Raw genomic sequence first — 26,626 nt, forward strand, 5'->3', positions numbered from 1 at the left:
TATCATATATTTTATATATTTTATATATAATTTATATATTGTTTATATATAATATATATTTTATATATAATATTTATTATATATATAACAAAATTTACCATTTAACCATTTTTGAGTATCCAATTAAGTATTAATATATTAATATAAGTAATTATACAATGTTGTTACAATGTTGTGCCACCGTTACCACTGTCCATTTCGAGAACTTTTTTTTAGACAGGGTCTCGCTGCAGTCCAGGCTGGAGTGCAGTGGTATGACGTCAGCTCAGTGCAGCCTTGACTTCCCACCTCAAATCTGCCCCCATGATCCAGTTACCTCCCACCAGGTCCCTCCTCCAACACTGGGGATTAAAATTCAACATGAGATTTGGGTGGGGACACAGAGCCAAACCACAGCAAATGCCTCCAGGGCCTTTCTCTGCTGTGGCTCGCGTCCGAGTTCCCTCCTTAGGGCTGGGTGCTCGTCCCTTGTCTGCTTTATACCCATTCATCTGCTGATGCCACCTTTTGGCTCCTTGCACACTTTAAGCATGGTCATTGTAAAGCCTGTTCTGTATCTCTTATCTGGGTATACTCTGGGCCCACTTTTATTGTCTGTTTTTTCTTTTGGCTATGAGGCCAAAAGAAAAGCCTATATGAGGCTTTTCTTCTCATGACTGGTAATCTTTGGTTGAGTAGTGGACATTCAGTATGAAAGCAGCAGCAGTGATTGGAGGCCCTGGATGCTGGCTGCCTCGTCTCGGGGGTGCTCCCTGGTCTACATTCAGCTCACCTGACTCCTGGAGTGCTGCCCCTCAGGATGCTTCCCAGGCTCCTCCCTTCCAGGGCGCCTCAACTCCAGTTTTCCCACCGCCTCTCAGATGCCCTGCTGGAGGCAGCCATGTTTGTGGGTAGAAGAGGCCAATGCCAGTCATCTCTCAGGATACCCTCCTCCCCATCCCAGCCTCACAATCCCTCAGTACCTCCAGAAAGAGGGATTTCATTTATTTTATTTATTTTATTTTATTTATTTTCTATTTTTTATTTTTATTTTTTTTTGAGACGGAGTCTCACTCTGTCACGCAGGCTGGAGTGTGGTGGTGCAGTCTTAGCTCACTGCAACCTCTGTCTCCTGGGTTCAGGTGATTCGCCTGCCACAGCCTCCCGAGTAGCTGGGATTACAGGTGCGCACCACCATGCCTAGCTAATTTTAGTATTTTTAGTAGAGATGGGGTTTTGCCCTGTTGGCCAGGCTGGTCTCGAACTCCTGGCCTCAAGTGATCTTCCCGCTTCGGCCTCCCAAAGTGCTGAGATTACAGGCGTGAGCCCATAAAGAGGGATTTTAAATTGCATCTGGAGTCCCTCTCTAAGTCAGCGTTTCTGCCTGTGGAGGAGTTGGAAACTGAGGATGAGCAAGTGGTGGCAGGTGGCCACCTCTGAGGCTCTGCAGGGCACAGCCTGGGCCTCGTGCTTACTCCTCGCTCTGTGTCCCTGGCTGGTGTAGAGGCTGTGCCCAGGTGGGCGTTCTCAAGGCCTTGGCGGAGTGCGGCATCCCCGTGGATATGGTGGGAGGCACGTCCATCGGGGCCTTCATGGGTGCCCTGTACTCTGAGGAGCGGAACTACAGCCAGATGCGGATCCGGGCCAAGCAGTGGGCTGAGGTAAGCAGGTACCCACCACCCTCACTGGAGCATAGCCCCCCAGGTCCATGCTGGTGCTGGGGGACGCTGGGGCTGTTGGCCTCTGCATGTGGCTCTGCAGGGCCCTGCCCTTGAGGAGGCTACCCCCCGAGGCCTCCCAGTGCAGCTTATGAGGCAAAGGAACAGCAAAGAGAAGGCACGAATGCAGGTTGGTGGTGGGAAGCGGTCTGATCCGTGCCCGGGTCTGAGATGGTAGAGATGATGGTGGGAGGTGGTCTGATCCGTGCCCGGGTCTGAGGTGGTAGAGATGATGGTGGGAGGTCTGATCCGTGCCCGGGTCTGAGGTGGTAGAGATGATGGTGGGAGGCGGTCTGATCTGTGCCTGGGTCTGAGGTGGTAGAGATGATGGTGGGAGGCGGTCTGATCCGTGCCCAGATCTGAGTTGGTGGAGGTTGGTGGTGGGAGGCGGTCTGATCCGTGCCTGGGTCTGAGGTGGTGGAGATGATGGTGGGAGGCGGTCTGATCCATGCCTGGATCTGAGTTGGTGGAGGTTGGTGGTGCGAGGCGGTCTGAGTCTGAGGTGGTGGAGGTTGGTGGTGGGAGGCGGTCTGAGGTGGTGGAGGTTGGTGGTGGGAGGCAGTCTGATCCGTGCCTGAGTCTGAGGTTGTGGAGGTTGGTGGTTGGAGGCGGTCTGGGTCTGAGGTGGTGGAGGTTGGTGGTGGGAGGCGGTCTGGGTCTGAGGTGGTGGAGGTTGGTGATGGGAGGCGGTCTGGGTCTGAGGTGGTGGAGGTTGGTGGTGTGAGGCGGTCTGGGTCTGAGGTGGTAGAGGTTGGTGGTGCGAGGCAGTCTGGGTCTGAGGTGGTGGGAGGCGGTCTGGGTCTGAGGTGGTAGAGGTTGGTGGTGCAAGATGGTCTGGGTCTGAGGTGGTGGATGTTGGTGATGGGAGGTGGTCTGATCCATGCCTGGGTCTGAGGTGGTGGAGGTTGGTGGTGGGAGGCGGCCTGGGTCTGAGGTGGTGGATGTTGGTGGCGGGAGGCGGTCTGGGTTTGAGGTGGTGGATGTTGGTGGTGCGAGGCGGGTCTGGGTCTGAAGTGGTGGAGATGCTGCAGGATGACATGGAGGCCAACATCGTGAAAAAGGAGCTGATTGTTACAGCCCCTGGGAGTAAGAGGCACGAAGCCTCCATGGGGGTTTCTGACCCAAGGGCCAGGCAGGGCAGCGTGAGCAGCTGAGGATGGGCTTACTGAGTCCTCCCGGCAGGCTGGGGGCCGTGGGGCTGTCCCTGGTTCATGGCACCCAGCCTGGGTTGATTTAGGGCAAGGAGATGTTGGCTTGGGGATGAGATCAGGTCAGGGCGGCTCAGTGTCACAGGAGAGATGTAAACTACTTTGGCCACTAGTCTGGCCTTGTGATAAATGGATTCCAGAATCAGAATACCAAATACAGCATCAAAGACAGCGGTGAGAACAGGCTCCCCTCGGGCCGCAGAGCGAGGGCTCCGTTCCCCAGCAGACGCGGCCACCGTCTGCCCTCCTCAGTGCCGCGCTTGCTTTTGTGAAACAAAACCGAACTTTGGTTGGAGCCATGAGTGGGATCAGAAGGGTTCGTGTTCTCCTTTTAAAAGGAAAGAAAATTCGTCACCCTCTGTGCGGCAGCAGCTCCCAAGCAGACCTGTGCTGCATTCACGTGGCCTGGGGCTGTCGCCAGCCCCGCCAGCAGGTCCCGAGGCCACTGACACCGGCTCCCCTCTCTGTTCCAGAAATGTGTCTTTCCCTTAAACGAGTCACCCGGTCACCTTCAGTGTGTCGCTCAAAAGAGGGCTTAGGGACTGGTATGCAGCAGGACGGCCTCAGGGACAGTGTCCTCGGGACAGAACCCATCATGGGCAGAGGTGGCTCAGAGCCGGTCCTGTCCCAGAGCCACCTGGTGGCCCTCTCCCTGTCCCTCCCTCTGCGGCTCTGGCGCTGGGGGCCCAAGAGTGGGAATGGCCAGAGCTCTCTGGGCTGGTCCTCCTTCTGTGCTGGGAACACTGGGCCCTGCAAGCTGGCTGGGGGCAAGGTGGGCCTGGGGTTGTGTGCCCACCCCTCATGCTGAGGAGAGGGGACAGCCGGCACTGGGGTCTGGCTCAGCTCTGTAAGCCCCTCTGGTGCTGGGCAGGGGCTTCCTCAGGGAAGGACTGGGGTCTCTTCTGCCTGTGGCCGAGGCATTCTCACTGCCTGCATCACATGGCGTAAGCATGTCCAGCCCACACTCCAAACGCTTCCCTCCCAGCTTCCGTCCCCTGAGCCCTAGCTCACTGTGGCAGGGAAGACCCTTCCTCTCCACCCACACTGCATCAAAGACAGCATTGTGAGGCTAGTTCGAGGTCAGTCTCGAGTCCTGCCTGCCTCACTGAGGAAGGATGGGCCCCAGGCCCACCCAGGAGCCCAAGAGAGTGGACCCCCGATGGAGTGCCACAGTGGCATGTGAGCCAGGGCTGGGTGGCTCTGACCTTCCCAAGAGCACTCCACTGTGTTCTCCTGGCCCAGGAACCTCATGTGCCCAGCAGCCTGCCCCCAGCTCTCCTCCCCGACCCTCCGGCCATGGGCCTGGGCCAGGCCTTGCCCCAGAGCTGAGCAGGCAAAACCGAGGAGGCCCCAGGCACGGGAATGCTGCGGAGCCTGGGAGGGTAGGGCCAGCGAGGGCTTAGGGGTCAGAAAAGGACTGAGGGTAGGGCTGTATCCTGGCTTTCAGGCCCTGGGGTGTCCACCAGCCTCTGCTCCCTCTGAGGCTCTAGCCAGGGTGCCAAAGAATAGAAACGCCCTCAGAATAGAAATTATTTACCAATTTTAGAGGTAGAAAATTGTCGGGAGACTATTCTCCATGGATATGTCATGGTACTATTGATAAGACTTGGATCTGTGTCCCGACTCAAATCTCATCTCAAATTGTAATCCTCATGTGTTGAGGGAGGAACCTGGTGGGAGGTGATTGGATCATGAGGGCAGTTTACCCCATGCTGTTCTTGTGATAGTGAGTTCTTGTGAGATCAGGACCTTGGGTGGGGCCCAAGGATACTCTGGACCCCCGTTCCATTCATGAGCCGCCATTGGGACGCCATGTGTCTGCTGTGGCAGCCCGCAGGGAGAGTGGGAGCCTTCTGTCAATTGCACATGTGCCCCCAGGGCATGACATCCATGATGAAGGCCGCACTGGACCTCACCTACCCCATCACATCCATGTTCTCTGGAGCCGGCTTCAACAGCAGCATCTGCAGCGTCTTCAAGGACCGGCAGATCGAGGTGAACCTCCACCTAGCCCCCAGTGCCTGTCCCCTCCTGGCTCCCGCCTCTTGGCCCTGAGTCAGCCTCCCCAGACACGGGACAGGAGCATGATGGGAAAGGGTCCGTCTAAGCCCCGTCCGCCTGCAGGACCTGTGGATTCCCTATTTCGCCATCACCACTGACATCACAGCCTCGGCCATGCGGGTCCACACCGACGGTGAGCACTACTGCCGCGCAGGGGCGGCCGCTTGGATGCGAGATGTGGGCAAGGGGAGACCCCAGCAGCCCTGGGGGTCGGGAAGGCCGCAGGGGTCTCCTGAAGGACGCAAACGTGTGGGCAGCTCTGTCCTTGGAGGACACAGGATGCCCTTACTAGGTGTACAGACAGGAGGGGGCGTGGCCTGGGCCTGAGACCTCAGACGGGAGGGGGCGTGGCCTGGACCAGAGACCTCAGGAGGGGGCGTGGCCTGGACCAGAGACCTCAGACAGGAGGGGGCGTGGCCTGGTCCAGAGACCTCAGAAGGCCAGACGGGACCCTCGCAGAATCAGTGATGTGGGCTAGACTGATGGACATCATGTGGGAGGACAAAGTGAGGGGCTCCCTCACTCCTGGGGTGAGGGGTTCACAGCAGTTGGAAGTCCTGGGCATACACAATGCAGTGCGACCCCAGAGAAAGAACTCAGTTTTGTTCAGCCCTTTGGGCCATGCGCTTCCCTTTGTGGAGGCGGCCTCAGAGAGGTGGGACCTACCAGCTCCAGGACTGCAGAGGCAAGGCCCTGACCCCTGGACCCAGGAGGAGCCTCCTCCGGGTAACCAGCGACTCCGGGCCCCCTCCCCAGGCTCCCTGTGGCGGTATGTGCGTGCCAGCATGTCCCTGTCCGGTTACATGCCCCCTCTCTGTGACCCCAAGGACGGACACCTGCTGATGGATGGGGGCTACATCAACAACCTCCCAGGTACTGCGGTTGGGGGACCACACCCGGCAGGAGCACAGGCTCCTGGGTCACTCCACCCCATGGCCCCTGCTGCTGCTGCCTCTGCTCCGAGAAGGCTGGGCTGGAACACGTTTTCCTTAGAGTGTGCCAAGGGAAAATGTCAGGCTGGCATCAGAGCTCCGAGAACATGCACACGCGTGTACACGCACACGCAGGCACCGGCAGCATGTGCTCCAGCATATGGCCCTGTTTGTCAGCTCAGCAGCATGCAGAACAAAGGCCAAGTCGAGTAACTGGGAGCAATTAAGCCCCATCTGTGCCCACAGTCAGAAACTAACAGCCTGCAGGTGTCGGGCTTGCTGGGGACCAGGCCACTCCTGTCACCTGTGGGATATGCGGTCAGAATGGCCCAGGACACAGCTGTGTGCCCACAGCTGCCCACCGAGCTGGGCGTGTGAGTCTTCTGCCTCTAGAAGGTGTAATGGCAGAGAGGAGACCCCACAGCCCCCAGGTCAGGTGTCGGTGAGGCAGGCTCTGTCCTCGTCCCCTGGCTCTGCATGCCTGTCCAGGGGGTAACCAGGGCTGGCTTCTCCGTAGCGGATGTGGCCCGGTCCATGGGGGCAAAAGTGGTGATTGCCATTGACGTGGGCAGCCGAGATGAGACGGACCTCACCAACTATGGGGATGCGCTGTCTGGCTGGTGGCTGCTGTGGAAACGCTGGAACCCCTTGGCCACGAAAGTCAAGGTGGGGTGCTACCGGGCGAGCTGGGCTGTCCCTGTGGCTCCTCCCTGCAGCCCCACACCTGTCCTGCGGCAGGGAAGTGGGGGCCACTCCTGGGCTCTGAGGCCAGCAGGTGTGGGGCCACGCCTCACCACCCCTGCCTGAGCCCAGCTCGGGGGAAAGAAGGGACGAGGCCGGACGGGCCTGACGGCTGTGGCAGCCCGCAGGGAGGACCCCCGGCCGGGAGCTGCTACCCTCTCCCCGCGGCCCCAGGTTGGAGAATGGGTCTCCAGAACCTGTCCTGCACTACGGGCCATGCTGGGATGGGGTAGGGGCCAGGGCAGGAGACTCAGGCGGCTGTGACGGTAGCAGGTGTTGAACATGGCGGAGATTCAGACGCGCCTGGCCTACGTGTGCTGCGTGCGGCAGCTGGAGGTGGTGAAGAGCAGTGACTACTGCGAGTACCTGCGCCCCCCTATCGACAGCTACGGCACCCTGGACTTCAGCAAGTTCAACGAGATCTGCGTGAGTGCCGGCCACACCCGCAGCGGCGGAGGCGGGCAGAGGGCACTCCGGTGGCCGCCCCTCCCCGCTTCCCCCTTTTGAGAAGACAGGAAGTGGGGGGCTCCCTACACCTCCTGATGGGGCCCTGGGGGTGTGCATAGGAAGTGGGGTACCAGCACGGGCGCACGGTGTTTGACATCTGGGGCCGCAGTGGCGTGCTGGAGAAGATGCTGCGCGACCAGCAGGGGCCAAGCAAGAGGCCCTCGAGTGCGGTGAGTGCGGGCGCCAGGACCACGCCCAGCTCCCCAGGCCACGCCCAGCTCCCCAGACCGCGCCCAGCTCCTCAGGCCATGCCCAGATCGGGCCACGCCCAGCTCCCCAGGCCACGCCCAGCTCCCCGGACCGTGCCCAGTTCCTCAGGCCACGCCCAGTTCCTCAGGCCACGCCCAGCTCCCCAGGCCACGCCCAGCTCCCCGGACCGCGTCCAGTTCCTCAGGCCACAGGCTCTGCCCCACTAGTCAAAGACTCCAGGGCTAGGACAAGGATTGCTCAGAACTGCGCATCTCCCCGGCCCCTGCCCCTGCCCCAACTTGGGGGGCAGGCGGAGGCTACAGAGAGGGCACAGGGTGGGTGGGGCCTCCTCACAGGAAGCAGACTGGGGACTGGCAGGTGGGTGTCCACAGGCAACGTGCTGTCCTCACCCCATCTCCAGGTCCTCACCTGTCCCAACGCCTCCTTCACCGACCTTGCCGAAATTGTGTCTTGCATTGAGCCTGCCAAGCCCACCATGGTGGATGGTGAGTGGAGGCCCAAGACGAGGTGCTTGCAAATGTGTGGCCTCCTGATGCTGTGTTGGGCTCGACGCCCCCACCCCAGAGGCCCACGGCCTCCCTTCCTGCCCACGTCCACACCCACGCTACAGCAGCTGGGGTGCTTGGTGGTGCTCCTCCGTCCCGGGCACCACGTGTATCCACAGCAGTGGGACTGTGACCACCCTGGGCCACCCAGCCTCTGCCCTTCATTCACCCCAAGTCCCAGCCACACCTCAGGGCTGAGGTAGAACCACGTTTTGCCTCCCACCCCACCCCACCCAGTGGGAAATGGGAATGAAGGCTGCTTGTTGGAGGGGCAGCAGGGCCAGAAGGGCGGGTCCACTCCCCTCCATGCTCCATCCAGGTCCCTGCGCTTGGACCTTCGGCCAGTGGCCTCCTGACAGCAGAACTGGACGTTCTCCTGGGAGATGCCTTCGTGGCTGCTGCGGGCTGAGAGAGCCCTGGGCAAGGCAGCTCCTGTCCACAGAGGCCTGGTCTGGGGTGCTGGAGCCCTCGGTGCCTGGCTGACAAGGGGAGGAGTGTCTACCCGCCCCTTGTCCTTGTGGAAGACCTACCAAGTGATATGCTGGGGCAAGGCTGGAGGCAGACAGAACCAGGGGTAGTGTGCAGGGCTGCCCTGGGACCAGGTGGCTGCCTGTGGGGCCTCCGTCCACCTAGGGGCAGGGGTGGGCATCTGTGGCCAGTTCTGCCTCTGAGTGTGGCTGTGCTGGGCATGGTCCCTTCCTTGGGAGGGAACTGATGTGGCCCTACCCTCGGCGCCAGACGAATCTGACTACCAGACGGAGTACGAGGAGGAGCTGCTGGACGTCCCCAGGGATGCATACGCAGACTTCCAGAGTACCTTGGCCGAACGGGGCTCAGACTCGGTGAGTAGCTGGGCGTGGCCCCACCTCGTGCCTGCAGCTGAGTCTCAGTGCCTGGCCCTGAGCCGGACACTCCCTCCCTGTGGTCCCACTGGGTTACCAGCGCTGCACAGCCTCGGCCTTGCCTAGTCCTCACGTGCAACATACGGTCTGCTTGCAGGAGGACGAGTCCTTGCTGCGGCATGGACACCCCAGCCTGGCTTTCCCAAAACTGTCCGAGGGCTCCTCTGACCAGGACGGGTAGAGGCCTGTGCTAAACAGCCCAGATGCAATGTCTTCTGTGGGACTGTCCCCAAGGCTGAGGTTCCTGCCAACTCCTAGGGGCCTCTGTACCTGCCCTGCTGGAAGCCCCAGCTTTCCCCGGAGCCCCAGGCTGTGTTAGGATTCTCTGGGCCTCTTCTCTGTACCTGCAGCCCTGCACACAGGGCCCTGTGAGCTCCCCCTGCAGCCCTGTGAGGCCCCTGAAGCCCTGTGAACCCCCTGCAGCCCTGTGAGCCCCCCTGCAGTCCTGTGAGGGCCCCGAAGCTCTGTGAACCCCCTACTGCCCTGTGAGCCTCCCTGCTGCTCTGTCAGCCCCCCTGCAGCCCTGTGAGGCCCCCCAAAGCCCTGTGAGCCTCCCTGCAGCCCTGTGAGGCCCCCCGAAGCCCTGTGAGCCCCCCTGCAACCCTGTGAGGATCCCCAAAGCCCTGTGAGCCCCCTACAGACCTGTGAGCCTCCCTCCTGCTCTGTCAGCCCTGCTGCAGCCCTGTGAACCCGCTGCAGCCCTATGAGCCTCCCTGCTGATCTGTCAGCCCCCCTGCAGCCCTGTGAGCCCCCCCGGAGCCCTGTGAACCCCCTGCAGCCCTGTGAGCCCCCCCCCCCGGAGCCCTGTGAGCCCCCCTGGAGCCCTGTGAACCCCCTGCAGCCCTGTGAGGCCCCCCCGGAGCCCTGTGAACCCCCCCGGAGCCCTGTGAACCCCCTGCAGCCCTGTGAGAGCCCTGTGAGCCCCCCTGCAACCCTGTGAGGACCCCCAAAGCCCTGTGAGCCCCCTACAGCCCTGTGAGCCTCCCTCCTGCTCTGTCAGCCCTGCTGCAGCCCTGTGAACCCGCTGCAGCCCTGAGCCTCCCTGCTGATCTGTCAGCCCCCCTGCAGCCCTGTGAGCCCCCCCCCCCCGAGCCCTGTGAACCCCCTGCAGCCCTGTGAGCCACCCCCCCGGAGCCCTGTGAAAGCCCTGTGAGCCCCCCCGGAGCCCTGTGAACCCCCTGCAGCCCTGTGAGCCCCCCCGGAGCCCTGTGAACCCCCTGCAGCCCTGTGAGCCCCCCCGGAGCCCTGTGAACCCCCTGCAGCCCTGTGAGGCCCCCGAAGCCCTGTGAGGTGTGGGAGCCCTGATGCTGCCATGTGGTGTTTCAATAAAGGTGGATCTGAGTGTTGGACGTGTCTCCCGGGCTGAAGTCCCTGTGGCAAAGAAACACTACTGGCTGTCCCTGATATGGGTGGTCCCCAAGGCTGGGCAGTCCCCAGTCCTCCTCAAATGGCCCCACTGCTGGGGCCTGAGAGCCCCTAGGGCGGCAACTGCAGGTCAGGCAGGTAGGGTTCCCAGAGTCTGCGTGGAGCTGTGGCCCCCAGGACCAGGACGGGACTCTCTGGCTCCCTCTGGCCTCGAGCACACTGGGTGCCCCTAAACCGGCTTCCCCTTCAGTTTCCAGGTCCCAAACTGCACAGGGAGCCCTTTTGTGTAAGAGGAGGGAGAATCGGCCGCCCTGTGACCCCTGCAGGTCTAAGCAGCAGATCGTGAGGGCCGAGGGCCCAGGACTTTGCGAGCGGGAGGCCCTTGGCCTCAGTTTCCCCGCTCTGGAGGCCTGGACGAGAGGGCGCGGAGCCAGGCCGTCCGGCCCCGCCCCCAACCCGAGCCCTGACGTCACGGTGGGCGGGGTCACTTGTCCTCTCCGAGCGCTCCCGGGCCCTGACGTCACAGTGGGCGGGACCGACCGCCCCTCGGAGCCCGCCCGGGTCCTGACGTCACGATGGGCGGGGCCAGCCCTCAGTCCGGGCAGCGCTCTCCCGGGAGCGGTGGCACGCGCGGAGCGCCGGGTGCGGCCATGCGGGGCCCGGGCCCGACCCCGAGCCCGAGCCCGAGCCCGAGCCCGAGTCGGAGCCCGAGCGAGACCCCGAACCCGAGCCCAAGCGCGACCCCCGGCGCGGCGCGGCTACCCCGGCGAAGGCGGCGGGCGCGGGGCGCGCTCTGAGGCCCGGGGGATGCGCCGCCGCCTCGATCATGGGCGCCGCCGCCTCCAGGAGGAGGGCGCTGAGGAGCGAGGCCATGTCCTCGGTGGCGGCCAAAGTGCGGTGAGTGCAGCGGGGCCGCCTTCCTGGGATCCCGCCCCGGACCCCCGACCCCGCCCGAGTCCGCCCCTGCCCCGTGGTGCTCCCCGGGCTCCCGGGCCCCAGCCTCTCCCACTGCGGCGCCCTCCCCGCGCCCCGCGCCCCCTCCTCCGGCTTCTCGCCGTGCTTCCTTCTTCGTGGCCCCCTGCTCTGCCCTCCTGTCCCCTCCCCTCGCGAGCGCATGGTGGGCGAGCGCACCCCCCGGGTCCGGAGTGGCCTCGGTTCCCCAAGGAACAGCAGCCAACCAGCCTCGTGACCCCTCTCCACGGGCCGACGGGCAGGGGCCGGGCCTGCAGGCCTGGCCAGGGCGCACCAGGACCAACGGTGTGTGGGCTCCCAGAGGGGACGACCCCCGACCCTCCCTCCAGACGCCGAAGGCCTGGCTGGGGACCGGATCCCCGGCTCTTGTGCCGCCCTGTGTTTGGGAGGGTCGTGCCGTGGCCTCTGACCGTGCCCTCTCTGTCCACCCTCAGAGCAGCTCGAGCGTTTGGAGAGTACCTGTCCCAGAGTCACCCTGAGAACCGCAACGGCGCAGGTAGGGCACGCGACGCCGTGCCAGGGCCGCCCAGACACCCCAGCCCAGGGGATGCTGATCCCTGCCTCCGGGGGTGGAGCGTGAGGGGCATTGGTTGCGCGTGGGCCGGGCGCCCTGCCGGCCTGGCTTCCTCACATCCCCTGCCCTCCCTGCCCGAGCCCCAGGAGCAGTTCCCAGCCGCTCGTCACCATGGCACCCACCCCGCCTGGGCCGTTGGCATGGCAACAGGCCTCCTGGCTCCCCCAGGGCTGGCACCACTGCCTCTGGGGGCCAGCTGGTGGGGGGAGGGGGAAGTTGGCACCAGGCAAACGGTGCGATCGCAGGCTGGGGGGTTGCCTGCGTGTTCCTACCCGGCAGGACCGCACACAGGTAGCACGGAGTCACCCCGCCCCCACGCACATGCAGGGGCTTCAGGCCCAGATAGGAGTTGAGGGGCTCAGAAACACGCCAGTGACTAGGGTTTGGGCAGCCCCAGCCCCCCACAGACGCCAGGTGCCCATTGGGTGTTCTCTGCCTTCGGCCTGCTATGAAACCAGCAGCGAGGGGCCGCGCCGCTGCAGGCTCACCCAGTGTCTCTCCCAGATCACCTGCTGGCTGATGCCTACTCTGGCCACGACGGATCCCCCGAGATGCAGCCGGCCCCCCAGAACAAGCGCCGCCTGTCCCTCGTCTCCAACGGCTGCTACGAGGGCAGCCTCTCAGAGGAGCCCGGCATTAGGAAGCCCGCAGGCGAGGGCCCCCAGCCTCGAGTGTACACCATCTCTGGGGAGCCTGCCCTGCTGCCCAGCCCCGAGGCGGAGGCCATTGAGCTGGCGGTGGTGAAGGGGCGGCGGCAGCGGCACCCTCACCACCACAGCCAGCCCCTGCGCGCCAGCCCTGGCGGCAGCCGGGAGGACGTCAGCAGGCCCTGCCAGAGCTGGGCGGGCAGCCGCCAGGGCTCCAAGGAATGCCCCGGATGTGCCCAGCTGGCTCCTGGCCCCACCCCTCGGGCCTTTGGGCTGGACCAGCCACCTCTGCCTGAGACCTCTGGCCGCCGCAAGAAGCTGGAGAGGATGTACAGTGTTGACCGTGTGTCTGGTGAGGGGCTTGTGTTGGGGCATGGACAGGTTTGGGGGTGCATGCCACTGCCAGGGTCTGACAGCAGCAGCCACTGTGAGGCTTGGAACAGGGGATGGGTGCTCAGGTCACAGTATGCCAGTGGACTCAAGATTAAACCCGGCAGGCTCCTGCTGCTGCCTCCACACCCTATGAGCTGTGAGTTCCCTCAGCTCCTCAGCAAAATCTGCCAGGCCTCACAGTCCGCTTTGGCCCTGCTAGCACCAGGTCAATCAAGGAGTGCTTCCCAGAGGCGGGGGCCTGGGAGGATCTTAAGGGATATATAGGGAGGAAACACCGCTTAATCAGGAGATTGGGCTGCCCTCCAAGAGTCCTGGGGAGCTGTTGGGGCCCAGCCAGGCAGTGGGCCCGTTTCCCCAGTACTGTTGAGTTGTGTGGTAGCTTGTCCACCAGGCAGAAAGTCACTCCACTGTCCCCATACTTGGGCATCAGGGAAAGGCTGTGGGGCCCCTGGGAAGGGGACAACCCTCAGCAAGGTGGTCTCCAGCCTCAGTGAGGGCCTCCAGCTAGAGCATGGGGGCTGCAGAGAAGGCCTCAGATGCCCAAGGGAAACAGATGCATTTTTTTCCTGGGCCTCCTGGAGACAGACCGTGCTTTCAAAGGAATGTTCCTCAAACTTTGGGTGGCCAAAGGGAAAGTTAAGCCAAAAAAAATCAAAGCGTCAAGTCACCAAGAGCATGGTCTTGGTGAGTGAGCAACAGACATTTGAGCACTGCCCGCTGGGCCCGTGTGGGGATGCCACCCTGTGCCAGCCTCCCCCCACCCGCCCTGGCTGCCCGCTGCTGCTGACCCCCGGACTCAGAAGCATCTGCTTCCCAACAGGAGGGAGAGACTTCACCCAGCCGCCGCTCCTTTTTGTCTCTTTTAGACGACATCCCCATTCGTACCTGGTTCCCCAAGGAAAACCTTTTCAGCTTCCAGACAGCAACCACAACTATGCAAGCGTGAGTCTTGTGCCACAATGTGGGGTCAGGGCCGGGTGGCCTTTTTCTGCTGCTCAGGGAACACGGCTTTTTCCCAGCCTCTGGGCCTACCGGGGGGCTGCTTCTGAACAGCCCCATGTGCCCATGCTGTGCCAGGCCTGCCAGGGGGGCCAGGGCTGGTTGCTCTTCCCCTCCCATGGCTGGTGCCCAGCCCCCCCACAGTCCTCTGGTCAGGGGACCTGGCCCAGGGCTGCAGCTGATGAGCTGTCAGTGGGGTGTGGCGTGTGGTGTGGTTCTCCTGCTGCCATCCCCTCTCCTCAGCCTGTGTCTGCCCTCCCTCAAACCCTAAATAGAAGCCTACTTCTGTTTCATATGTGCCACAGGTAATCACAGTTTTGGGGTCCCCCCAGGGACCTGCTCTTCTCTGTCTGGACATACATCTGGGTTTTCTGTTCTGGGGTTCCTTCCAGGGAAGTTCCCTTTGCTGCAGTGGCCCCCACACCAAAGAAGTGCCCTGCACAGGGGGAGTCCACCCCACTCCCAGCCTCAGGCTGCCCGGTGTCAGCAACCGGTCCTGGTGGCATGGGCTGCAGTGACGTAAGCTTCCGTTGCCTATTCAGGGCTGGCTGGCAGTGTAGCCAGCATCCTGCTGGTGGCTGGGTTACCTGTGAGGGATCTACTGGGTCAGTGACAAGAAGGGAACTGCAGGGGCCGGGTGGGGGCTGAGGGGAGGCCCAGGGTTGAGCTCACTGTGTCTTCTCTCTCACGCCATCCCTTTCGGCCCTGGCTTCAGCATCTCGTAAGTACCTGTATGACTTGGTGCCTAAGGGCACAGCCGTTGTCCCTGGGGAGACCCTCCCACCCCCAAATAGGTCTGGGCAGGCCAGGGACCTGGGTCTTGAGGGAGTGCCGCTCTCTGTGGGCCTGGCTCCCAGCGGGCACCGAGGTCGCAGCAGGGCCTGCCGGGAGCTGGGCCTCGACAGGTGAGGCAGGCTGGGACTCCTCTACCCAGCCCCATGCCCCAGACGCCCTGCTGGGCCCTCTGCTCGCACCACTGTCCCCACGTCTGTGTCCCTCCTGCCTCCGGCCAAGGGCAGTGCTGACTCGCGGTGGTTTCCCAGGGTGTTCAGGGGCTACGCGGAGAGGAAGCGCCGGAAACGGGAGAATGATTCCGCGTCTGTAATCCAGAGGTAGGGCCTGCCAGCCACTCGCCACCAGGGTCCATCTCTGGTCTGTGCTGGCCTGGCCTGGGCCCCCTCGGCCCTGGCAGACCTGATGGGGGAAGGGTGGTGGCGACCACTGGCCTGGCCCTGCTCTGGGGACGTGGCAGGCAGGAGGGGCCATGTGGCCCGGGCTGCAGGAAAGCATCTCACCCTCAGTCCTGCATTCCGAGGGCACGGGTCTCTGTCTGGGCTGGGGCCAGAGGCAAGGCCCCTCTCCCCCGCTCCAACTACAGAGCTATGTCTGGGAAACTTTTTGCCCGTTTCGGATGTTGGGCCTTGGCAGGGTCCAAAGTTTGGTGGAGGAGAGGACCTGCCCCTGAGGTGGCTCAAGGACACAGAGCAGGAGAGGGGGCTCCTGCAGGCCCCCAGCCCGCCATGGGGTGGTGCAGACAGGAGCCCCACTCTGCTGCAGCGCAGGCAGGCTGGATCCTCAGCCACAAGGGCATGGAGGCTCAGGGTGTGAGTCCCGGGCAAGGACGGAAGGTCAGAGCCTGGGAATGCAGCTCCGGAGGAAGCTTGATCCAGAGCACCAGGCACTGCACCTTTGTTCTGGAGGCGAAGGGGAGCCCTGGAAGGCTCTCGCGGGGCGAGCACTGGGTGGGATTTGCCTTTGGGTGGGAGGTGGTGCCAGGAGCCAGGGAGAGCATTGGCTTCCCACACCGAAGGGGTGAGAGTAGAGCGCTAGCCCGACGGGGACTAGGTGGGCAGGGGCTGCCGCCACCCCCTCAAGGCCTTCAGCCCCTCACTTCCTCCCCCAGGAACTTCCGCAAACACCTGCGCATGGTCGGCAGCCGGAGGGTGAAGGCCCAGAGTAAGGCCCCGTGGGGCAGGGGTGGGGGGCCGGCGTTGCGCTTGGCTGGTTGGGGCTTTGCGTGCTGCTAGCTGTGCTAAGAACGACCACCCTGCCCTAAACCCAGCCAGGCCCTGCCTCAGGCTCCTCCCCTCCCAGCCACGCCCCCAGTCCGGCACAGGCTCCTGCCTTCCCAGCCGCGCCCCCGGCCCGACAAGGCTCCTCCCCTGTCAGCCACACCCCAGCCCGGCACAGGCTCCACCCCTCCCGGCCACGCCCCCAGCCCGACACAGGCTCCTTCCCTCCCAGCCACGCCCCCAGCCCGACACAGGCTCCTCCTCTCCCAGACTCAGCCTCTGGCCCCGCCCCAGTGTTCGCTGATCCTGACCCTGAACCAACCGAGTCTCTGGTCCGTGTCTGCTTCATGTGCCTCAGGCCACACCCACATCAGCTTCCTCTGCCCAGGGCCCCCGTGGTCCCCTTGCCTGGGGCCTGAGTCTCCCGAGGCCCCGCCTCGCCCGCTCGCTAATGCGGGTTTTGCTCTCTGCAGCGTTCGCTGAGCGGCGCGAGCGGAGCTTCAGCCGGTCCTGGAGCGACCCCACCCCCATGAAAGCCGACACTTCCCACGACTCCCGAGACAGTAGGTGCCCCGCACAGGCCCGCCAACCTTTCCCAGAGCCTCCCCTAGACCCTAGACCCCTGCTGGGGGTCCCCTGCCAGGGCCGCTGGGCTGCGCTTTTGCACTCTGAGCCTTGGTTTACCTATTTGTGAGATGGGGACGCCCTCAGCATCTCCGATCTCAAAAATGGGGCTAACTTAACGGCTGCGGCAGTGCTGGCCGGGGGCGCCTGTAGGGCCGTGCCCACTGACACTCACAAGAGGCCTTGAGGGGCAGGGGACTGCGGTGCCCGCCCCCACTCCCTCCCAGGCGCCCTGCCAACTTGGCTGGAGCTGATGCCTGCACGCGCCTTCCACCAGCCTGGCACCAGGGTCTCCCTCCCCACATCAGGCTGCTACCCAAGTGGTGTCCGCAGGCCTGTCCTGCCCGGCTGGCGGCGGCCTCTGCATAGTCCTCCCACTTGCTTGGAGGACCCTCTAGGATGGGCCTTTCGGGCCCTGTGGGCCTTGGGCCGTGGCCAGGACAGGAGGTGCTGCCAGGCTTGCTGTCTTGGTGACCCTCTGGCTTCCCAGGCAGTGACCTGCAGAGCTCCCACTGCACGCTGGACGAGGCCTTCGAGGACCTGGACTGGGACACTGAGAAGGGCCTGGAGGCCGTGGCGTGTGACACCGAGGGCTTCGTGCCACCAAAGGTCATGGTGAGGCCCAGCCCGGGCAGTGCTCCTCTGCACCCCAGCAGGACTTGGCCCTGTCCCAAGAGCCCAGCCTGCTCTGCCTGGGACCACGCAGCCTTCTCCAGCTGCCTGTGGGAGGGGGTCTCACAGGGCTGTACCCTTGGGCTGCCTGGCAGCCAGAAGGTAGCCTCATGGGGGCTCCCACAGCCCCTCGGCTTTTGGATGGGCCTGGGGCCCCTGAGCAGCTCTTTGTCTCCCCAGCTCATTTCCTCCAAGGTGCCCAAGGCTGAGTACATCCCCACCATCATCCGCCGGGACGACCCCTCCATCATCCCCATCCTCTACGTGAGTCCCGCCCCAGGCCTGCCCCCACAGATCCCCTCCTGCAGCCCCACCCTGGGCCAGCGCTGGCACCCCAGGTCCCCAGCGGGCTGTGACGCTGCTGGCTCTGACGAAGCCCTGATGTGGCCTTGTGGCCTGTGTCTGTCCTCAGGACCATGAGCACGCAACCTTCGAGGACATCCTTGGTATGTGTCTCATTGGCCCCTCTCTGCTGGTCCTGGGGCTGGGAGAGCAGACACAGGCGGGGGGTGCCCCTGGGGCTGGGGTGGGAGCCACAGCGCTCACACCCACTCTCCCACAGAGGAGATAGAGAGGAAGCTGAACGTCTACCACAAGGGAGCCAAGATCTGGAAGATGCTGATTTTCTGCCAGGTAGGGCTCAGTGTTCTTCTCCGGCCCTGGAGAATTGTGGCGGGGTGGGGAGACCAAGGGGAAGAGGTCAAGTTGGGGGAGACCAAGGGGAAGAGGCATGGGGTGGGGAGACCAAGGGGAAGAGGCATGGGGTGGGGAGACCAAGGGGAAGAGGCATGGGGTGGGGGAGACCAAGGGGAAGAGGTCAAGTTGGGGGAGACCAAGGGGAAGAGGTCAAGTTGGGGGAGACCAAGGGGAAGAGGTCAAGTTGGGGGAGACCAAGGGGAAGAGGCATGGGGTGGGGAAGATCAAGGGGAAGAGGTCAAGTTGGGGGAGACCAAGGGGAAGAGGCATGGGGGGTGGAGACCAAGGGGAAGAGATCTGGGGGGCACCAAGGGGAAGAGGCGTGGGGGGTGGAGACCAAGGGGAAGAGACATGAGGCAGGAGACCAAGGGGAAGAGATCTGGGGGGCACCAAGGGGAAGAGGCGTGGGGGGTGGAAACCAAGGGGAAGAGACATGGTGGTGGGGGGAGACCAAGGGGAAGAGACATGGTGAGGGGGGGAGACCAAGGGGAAGAGACATGGTGGTGGGGGGAGACCAAGGGGAAGAGACATGGTGAGGGGGGGAGACCAAGGGGAAGAGACATGGTGGTGGGGGGAGACCAAGGGGAAGAGACATGGTGAGGGGGGGAGACCAAGGGGAAGAGACATGGGGCAGGGGACCAAGGGGAAGAGGCATGGGGTGGGGGAGACCAAGGGGAAAGAGGTATTTTGCGGGGAGACCAAGGGGAAGAGGCGTGGGGGGTGGAGACCAAGGGGAAGAGACGTGGTGGGGTGGGGGAGACCAAGGGGAAGAGACATGGTGTGGGGGGACCAAGGGGAAGAGGCATGGGGTAGGGGAGACCAAAGGGAAGAGGCATTTTGGGGGGAGACCAAGGGAAAGAGGTGTGGGGGGTGGAGACCAAGGGGAAGAGACATGGTGGGGGGAACCAAGGGGAAGAGACCTGGGGGGGGACCAAGGGGAAGAGGTGTGGGGGGTGGAGACCAAGGGGAAGAGACATGGTGGTGGGGGGGACCAAGGGGAAGAGACACGGTGTGGGGGAGACCAAGGGGAAGAGACGTAGACGTTGTAGAGGACCAAGGGAAAGAGACGTGGTGGGGGAGATGAAGAAGAAGAGGTGTTTGGAGGGGAGACCAAGGGGAAGAGGCTGGGATGGGGAAAGACCAAGGGGAAGAGGCGTAGGGTCAGGGAGACCAAGGGGAAGAGATGTGGGGGGGAGATCAAGGAGAAGAGACATGACCAGGAGAGGAAGACCAAAAACACCTCCCACGCGTGTGCGTGTGTGCATGTGTGTGGGAGAGGGGGAGTAAGGAGGAGCAGGTGCCTGACCACAGCTTCTTACAGGGAGGCCCTGGACACCTCTATCTGCTCAAGAACAAGGTGGCCACCTTTGCCAAAGTGGAGAAGGAAGAGGACATGATTCAGTGAGAAGCCGGGTGCCCTGGGCGCGGGGAGGGCTGGAGGCAGAGTCCAGGCCCCGGAGCATCCCTCCCCCACGGTCCCCTCTGTGGAGCGGGGTGCCTGTCCCCTGCCACTGGGTGACCCGCCCCTCTCCACCAGCTTCTGGAAGCGGCTGAGCCGCCTGATGAGTAAAGTGAACCCAGAGCCGAACGTCATCCACATCATGGGCTGCTACATTCTGGGGAACCCCAATGGGGAGAAGGTACAGTGACTCCCAGGCCCCACCCCAGGCCTCTGGAGACCCCCGACGTGGACAGACAGGGCAGGGCCTTCCATGTCTCCTGGCACTTTGTTTCCTTGCCCCGGGCATTCCTCTAGAAATCCCTTTTGCCTGAGCGCAGCCAGGTTTGGGGGGTCTGAGGAAAGAGGGTGGGCCCTGCTCCCCATCTCTTTCCCCCTCCTCCTTCCCCATCTCTCTGCCTCAGACTCACAGCACCCTGCTTCTTCCAGCTGTTCCAGAACCTCAGGACTCTCATGACTCCTTATAGGGTCACCTTCGAGTCACCCCTGGAGCTCTCAGCCCAAGGTGAGTGACCCAGGCTGGGCCCAAGCTCTGCAGCCGCTGTGGGGCCTCGGTGGGCGGGATCCCAAGGCTGCCGGCCAGGCCTGAGCCTCCTGCCCCCGCTCCGCCCAGGGAAGCAGATGATCGAGACGTACTTTGACTTCCGGCTGTATCGCCTTTGGAAGAGCCGCCAGCACTCGAAGCTGCTGGACTTTGACGACGTCTTGTGAGGGGCAGAGGCCTCCGCCCAGTCGCCATCAGGCCGCTCCCTCTGCACAGGGACCTGGGGCTGGGCCGCCTCGTGCTCCCCGGGACTGTGCGGCTCTGGTCTTGCCTGGAGCCACTTCAGGGCACCTCAGACGTTGCTCAGGTTCCCCCCGTGGGTTCCGGTCCTCACCGCACCCATGGCCATAGAGGCCTCAGTCCCTGGGGGCCGGGAGGATCCCGCCCCATGGCCCGTGGATGCTCAGCGGCCAGGCACTGACCTGCCATGCCTCGCCTGGAGGCTCGGCTTTGGGAATCCCCTCCATGGGGTTCATAGAAATAAGTGCAATTTCTACACCCCCGAAACAGTTCAAAGGGAAGCAGCATTTCTTGTTAACTAGTTAAGCACTATGCTGCTAGTTACAGCATAGGCACCCCAGCCCAGCAGCCCACATGTGTTCAGGACCCTCCCTGCCCACCCCCTCCCTGCCGTATCGATCACCAGCACCAGGGTGGCCCGTGTGCTTGGGGCCAGTGTCGCCGGGCTGCCCAGCCTGGCTCTGTCTACACTGGCCGAGTCTCTGGCTCTGTCTGCACTGGCCGAGTCTCTGGCTTTGTCTGCACTGGCCAAGTCTCCGACTGTCTGTGCTTTCACTTCCACTTCTCTTGCCACCCCCTCTCCCCGCTTACTCAGACCTCAGCCGGCGCCAGACCCGGCAGGGACGGTCTGGGCAGCAGGAGGGAAGGGCGCAGCGTCCCCTCCTTCAGAGGAGGCTCCAGGTGGGGCCTGCTCCCCATCCCCCCAAGCCCACCCAGCACTCTCATTGCTGCTGTTGAGTTCAGCTTTTACCAGCCTCAATCTGGAGGCTCCATCCCAGCACAGAGGCCTGGGGCTTGGCAGGGGCCCGGCTGGGGCTGGGTCCTGGGTTTCAAGAACCTCACCAGTACCACAATGGGCCCCTGGACCCGGCCGCGCAGCTGGTGGACTGTAGGGTCTCCTGACTCGGAGGAGCTCCCAGCTTTTGTCCACGGCCGGCAGGATGGGCTCTCGTGTATATAGCTGCGGCTAGGGGGCAGGACCCCCTTGTGCAGAGCCAGGGGTCTGAGGGCACCTGGCTGTGTTCCCGGCTGAGGGAGGGCTGGGGCGGGGGCCGGGCTCAGAACGGTGTACGATACCCCTCATAGTGACCATTAAACCTGATCCTCCACCTCGGCCGCCGCATGGGTCTGTCCTCTCAGTGCTCTCCAGGGCCCGCCCCAGGCCCAGCTTCTGGGCCCACTCCTCTGAGGTCACTGCTGCAGGGCCTTCCTGCCTGGACAGAGTTGGAGCCGGGCCAGTAGACCACCCCTCAGGGCACAGCCGGGGGGGCCGACATGGGAGGGGATGGAGAGGAGCTGCAGGAGGGCTGGGGGAGCTGCAGTCTCAGAGAGGGGCCATACCAGGTCTGGGGGGGAGAGGAGAGACGGCCCGCTCCTCCTGCCGCCTAAGGGCACCAGGGAGAGGGCTGTCTGCCCCCTCAGGCCACCCTGTGTGTGCAGTCAGCAGTGTGGCCACAGATGGGGCCCACTCTCTCAACCTCAGGTGTCCCCAGGGTCCAAACCACTACTGGGCACAGCCAGGTTGGCTACCAGCTGGTTCCCTGCCCTGTGGCTGGGGGACAGAACAGCAGGTATCAGCTGGGCTAGGGTCAGGGTCAGGGGGCCTGCCAGGTGTGCCAGCCCCACGCAGAGGCAGGCTGCATAGCCTGGCACAGCCTAGCAGGCTTGAGGCCCGGGGTGCTGGGAGCGGTCACACATCCATCAGCCACCTCCAGCTCCTCCGGGACATTCTAGATGGAGTCCGGGAGGAGGCAGGTTTTGGTGCCAATTTGAATGTATAAAGTTTTAGGTAAATACCAAATGCCTATAGACTTTCTGTTATTCCGTGGCCCATACTATTTGAAAGTGACATATCATGAAATCATGGAGGGATTCGAGTCTCCTTTCTGCAGAGTTGATGAGACAAGTCGCCACTGCCTGGAATCTGCTGATGCTGCCATGCAGGCCTCAAGGGTGGTGCTCCTCAAAGTAGGACAGCACGCGAGGTTGCCACGTGCCCACACACTGCACTGCTCCAAAGGCATGTCCGTCTGTCACCTGAGCTCAGAGTCCCAGAGCAGCCAGACAATCCCTCATCCCTGCCCTAACAGGGACCCTGCAGTTCCAGCCCATCTGGTGGCTGCTGTGGCCGCCGGCCTGTCCCACACAGTCCGGTCCGTAGGGTCTGCTGGAGCGAGTAAGGCCTGGGGGATATTATATATGGTCCATGAGGTTCCATTCCTCATGCCATAACCACCGGGGGAAGTGAAAGGAGGAAGAGACATCGAAGCCAGCAGCCCCAGGAGCAGACACAGACGCAGAAATGCCAACGGGGAAGGAGGTGGCCCCACGCAGAGGCAGGCTGGGCCAGGCCAGGGGGCTGGTGACCAGGGCAACCTTGGGTACTTTGCTGCACCTGCCCTTGCCTCCCTTGAAATACAAAAACAGCAGCAGCTGCCAGAAATAGTTGGGAAAGAAATAAGAAATATTTGCCATACATGGGAGCGATTAAAGTCCTTAAGATTTAAAGTGCTGGCCGGGCGCAGTGGCTCAAGCCTGTAATCCCAGCACTTTGGGAGGCCGAGACAGGCGGATCACGAGGTCAGGAGATTGAGACCACGCTGGCTAATACGGTGAAACCCCGTCTCCACTAAAAAATACAAAAACCTAGCCGGGCGAGGTGGCGGGCGCCTGTAGTCCCAGCTACTCGGGAGGCTGAGGCAGGAGAATGGCGTGAACCCGGGAGGCGGAGCTTGCAGTGAGCTGAGATCCGGCCACTGCACCCCAGCCTGGGCGACAGAGCCAGACTCCGTCTCAAAAAAAAAAAAAAAAAAAAAAAAAAGATTTAAAGTGCTTTTATATATTGCTAAAGAAAATGACAAAAGCCAATAGGGGAAAGCGAGCAGAGATGTGGAGAGATCATTCACAGAGCAGGAAACTGGCCAGTAATTCCACGAAGAAAGTCCTCATCCCATCAGGAATCATGGAAAGGCCAATGAAAGCGACGAGGTAACCCCCTTTTCTAATTTGAGACGGGGTTTTGCTCTGTCACCCGGGCTGGGGCTCACTGCTGCCTTGACCTTCTGGGCTTAAGCGATTCTCCCATCCGCTCAGCCTCCCAAGTAGCTGGGACTACAGGCATCACCACGCCTGGCTAATTCTTTTATGTTTTGTAGAGACAGGGTCTCACTGTGTTGCCCAGGCTAGTCTCAAACTCCTGGCCTCAAGCATCTCCTGCCTTGGCCTGTTACAGCCTTTTTTCGAAGGTAATCTGGTAACAGCTCTTGAAGTATTGTGACTGATGAGTGCACAAGTCCGTCCAGCCCCAGCCACCCCCTGGCACCTTTTCTGAGGGTGTCTCCTGCCCCGCTGTGCCATGCCTGCTAATCCGGGTGTGGCCTGATTGCACGATGGCCTTCCCAGAAGGATCTGATGCTCATGAGGCTTATTGCTAAGGAGGAAGATGCAAGTGGTCCAGCTGTTCCAAGTGACCAGATCACGCTTCGCATGGATATGGAGTGTCGCCTGCCACCTGCCTGGACGCACTCTTGTGGCTACCCAGGAACGGCACGGGAGGAGGCCCCCGCCTGCCCTGGCGACCTGCCTGCCCTGCTCTAGCCGGTCCTGCTCTCAAATGCAGACGCCCAGGCCTGCACATCCACGCTCACTACACAACCCCAAGGAGCCCCCCGGGCGGCCCCGTGGCCGGACATGCACCCAGCAGAGCGACCACCCTTGAGACCTGGGGTGTGGTCTGGGGGCTGTGTGGGGACCTCCTGCTGGCATGCGGGAGCTTCTAAGGGCAAGAATCACAGGTGTGACTCCTGTCTGTACGGTAAAACCCCCATGAGCAGGAATAAATATGGAGACACAGTGGTGGAGGGAGCTGTGGCAGTCACACCTCTGCTGTTAGCATTGCCTCTGCGGGGGCAGGAGAGAGCAGACATACAACCTGACACTGAAAGGGGCAAGATGGCCCCTGTGACTCCCTGCCCCTGTCCTGGTGCCTGCCCACAGGCGGGTCAGCTCCCCTTCCGCTGTGGAATCTCCTATGTCTCTGTGTGCTCTGTCACCCCTGCTTTCTAGCCTGAAGGCTGGGAAGGGAGGTCTGGGGAGCCCGGGAGCTGAGAAGTACCCGAACACCACCCCCAACGCCCCCCAACCCTCAGGTGCTCCTGCGAAATGTGTCTGTGTGTGTGTCTGACTCACCCAGACAACTGGCTTGAGTAGCCAACCTTGGTCATTCCCAGAACCACCACTGGGGGGCATACGTGTGGCTAGACCAGAGGGTGCCCCAAAATCTGTCTCTACAAAAAAATTAAATTAATGGGGCATGGTGGTGGTGCATGCCTGTGGTGTCAGCTACTTGGGACGCTGAGGCAGGAGGATCACTTGAGCCCAAGAATTCAAGGCTACAGTGAGTTAAGATTATGCCACTGCACTCCATCCTGGGTGACAGAGCAAGACCTTGTCTCAAGAAAAAAATTTTCAATGAGTAAAATTTTAAAAAACAACTTTGGTCAGAAATGAAATTTTGGTTTATAATTTTTTTTTTTTTTTTTTTTTTTTGAGACAGAGTCTCTTTCTGTTGCCCAGGCTGGAGTGCAGTGGCGCAATCTCATCTGACTGCAACCTCCACTTCCCGGGTTCAATTAATTCTCCTACTTCAGCCTCCCAAGTAGCTGGGATTACAGACGTCCGCCACTATGCTTGGCTAATTTTTCGTATTTTTAGTAGAGACGGGAGTTTCACCATGTTGACCAGGCTGGTCTCGAACTCCTGACCTCAGGTGATCCACGTGCCTTGGCCTCCCAAAGTGCTGGGGTTACAGGCGTGAGCCACTGTGCCTGGCCTGGTTTGTAATATTTTGAATCTTACTTAATATGAGACTGGGAGTCTTCCTTTTATCCTACAGTGAACGTTGCTGTTTTAGTTTCAGCCTCAGTGGCTGTTGGTCCAAGGTCAGTTTTTCTCCAAGATTTTGGGGCACCCTCTGGTCTAGCTGCACATATGCCCCCCAGTGGTGGTTCTGGGAATGGCCAGGCTGGTCCTGAACTCCTGGCCTCAAGTGATCCTCCTGCCTTGGCCTCCCAAAGTGCTGGGATTACAGGTGTGAGCCACCATGCCCGGCCTGAAGACTTTAAAGTAGCTATTATAGTAGTGCCCAACTGAGCCATCATCAGCACTTAAAATGTTAGAATAGAAAGTCTCAGCAAAGGCCGGGTGCGGTGGCTCATGCCTGGAATCCTAGCACATTGAGAGGCCGAGGCAGATGGATTACTTGAGCACAGAAGTTTGAGAGAAGCTTGGGCAACATGGTGAAACCCCATTTCTACTAAAAAAACAAAAATCAGCCAGGCACAGTGGCACATGCCTGTGGTCCCAGCTCCTGGGAAGGCTGAGGAGGGAGGATCGTTTGAGCCCAGAAGCTCACAGCTGCAGTGAGCCGTGATCCTGCCACTGCACTCTAGCCTGGATTACAGAGTGAGATGCTGTCTCAAAAAAAAATAAATAAATAAGAAGAAAAGAGTCTCAACAAATAAATAGAACCATATGAAAATTTTAGAACCAAAAAACACAATAACCAAAATTGAGAAAACAAACAAATTTCATTGAGCAGACTCAATAGCAGAATGGAGATGGCAAAGGGAAGAGTCAGTAAATATGAAGACAGATCAGCAGAGATTATCCCATCTGAACAACAAAAAGAGATTAAAAGAATAAGTGGGCTGGGTGTGTTGGCTAACGCCTGTAATCCCAGTACTTGGAAAGGCAGAGGCAGGCGGATTACTTGATGTCAGGAATTCGAGACCAGCCTTGCCAACGTGGTGAAACCCCATCTCTACTAAAACTACAAAAATTACCCAGGCGTGGTGGTGGATGCCTGTAATCCCAGCTACTCGGGAAGCTGTAGCAAGACTCTGTCTCAAAAAATAAAATTTAAAAGTAAAAATAAAATAAAATATTGGAAGCAAAACACGACAGAATTGAAAGGAGAAGTAAACACATTCATGACACCAGCATTCTTCTCAGTAATAGAACTAATGGACAATCAGCAAGATATAAATCCCGACATGTATTTATATAATACCAGCTAGACACAAGCACATTTAGAGAACACTGCACCCACCAGCAGCAACATCGAGATTCTTCTCAAACGCACATGGAGCAGCACCAAGATCAACCAGACTGTGGTTCAAAAACAAAAAAACCTTAGCAAATTTAAAACAATCAAAGTTGGCTGGGCGCGGTGGCTCACACCTGTAATCCCAGCATTTTCGGAGGCTGAGGTGGGCAGATCACCTGAGGTCAGGTGTTCCAGACCAACCTGGTGAAACCCCGTCTCTATTAAAAATACAAAAAAATTAGCTGGGTGTGGTGGTGCACACCCGTAATCTGAGCTACTCAGAGGCTGAGGCAGGAGAAACAACTGAACCCAGGAGGTGGAGGTTGCAGTGAGCCTAGATTGTGCCACTGCACTCCAGTCTGGGCAACAGAGTGAGACTTTGTTTCCAAAAAAAAAAAAAAAATATATATATATATATATATATATATATACATCTGAATAAAATGAAAATACAGCATATCAAAAATTGAGAGAGATAGCTAAACAGCACTTAAAGGGAAATTTATAGCACAAATGTTTA

General features: G+C 60.9%; 2 protein-coding genes across 26 annotated transcripts in view; both read left to right on the forward strand.

Moving 5' to 3' along the window:
• Window positions 1-10,665, forward strand: part of PNPLA7 (patatin like phospholipase domain containing 7) — an 85,810-nt gene extending 75,145 nt beyond the window's left edge. For 3 of the 9 annotated variants that reach the window (XM_030919279.1, XM_030919275.1, XM_010372631.2), the window contains exons 26-35: window positions 1,484-1,640; window positions 4,784-4,900; window positions 5,030-5,099; window positions 5,723-5,839; window positions 6,416-6,564; window positions 6,913-7,065; window positions 7,206-7,316; window positions 7,757-7,841; window positions 8,640-8,743; window positions 10,419-10,665. In XM_030919279.1, the coding sequence (XP_030775139.1) occupies window positions 1,484-1,640; window positions 4,784-4,900; window positions 5,030-5,099; window positions 5,723-5,839; window positions 6,416-6,564; window positions 6,913-7,065; window positions 7,206-7,316; window positions 7,757-7,841; window positions 8,640-8,743; window positions 10,419-10,514 (1,159 nt within the window). In that variant the 3' untranslated portion in view covers window positions 10,515-10,665. Of the gene's footprint in view, window positions 1-1,483; window positions 1,641-4,783; window positions 4,901-5,029; window positions 5,100-5,722; window positions 5,840-6,415; window positions 6,565-6,912; window positions 7,066-7,205; window positions 7,317-7,756; window positions 7,842-8,220; window positions 8,504-8,639; window positions 8,744-8,900; window positions 9,637-10,418 lie in introns of those variants that run through there. The other 6 variants (XM_030919277.1, XM_010372633.2, XR_004053924.1 and 3 more) reach the window with 5 other exon arrangements.
• A 74-nt stretch (window positions 10,666-10,739) lies between these two features.
• On the forward strand, window positions 10,740-21,114 carry NSMF (NMDA receptor synaptonuclear signaling and neuronal migration factor). Of its 17 annotated transcripts, XM_010372623.2 has the most exons (17): window positions 10,740-11,065; window positions 11,575-11,636; window positions 12,219-12,713; window positions 13,340-13,438; window positions 13,621-13,696; window positions 14,469-14,474; window positions 14,797-14,865; window positions 15,657-15,709; window positions 16,239-16,328; window positions 16,880-17,004; window positions 17,242-17,325; window positions 17,474-17,507; window positions 17,624-17,694; window positions 19,079-19,158; window positions 19,295-19,397; window positions 19,646-19,721; window positions 19,830-21,114. In XM_010372623.2, the coding sequence occupies exons 1-17, from the start codon at window positions 10,995-10,997 to the stop codon at window positions 19,925-19,927; spliced, it is 1,692 nt and encodes a 563-aa protein (XP_010370925.1). In that variant the 5' UTR covers window positions 10,740-10,994; the 3' UTR covers window positions 19,928-21,114. The 17 variants fall into 17 exon arrangements, with proteins under 17 accessions (XP_010370925.1, XP_030775141.1, XP_030775147.1 ...); XM_030919281.1 differs by having other exon boundaries at window positions 16,880-17,325; XM_030919287.1 differs by lacking the exon at window positions 16,239-16,328.
• Window positions 21,115-26,626: the final 5,512 nt, after the last annotated feature.

This window comes from Rhinopithecus roxellana, chromosome 16 (genome assembly GCF_007565055.1).
Source record: "Rhinopithecus roxellana isolate Shanxi Qingling chromosome 16, ASM756505v1, whole genome shotgun sequence".
Taxonomy (NCBI): Eukaryota; Metazoa; Chordata; class Mammalia; order Primates; family Cercopithecidae; genus Rhinopithecus; species Rhinopithecus roxellana.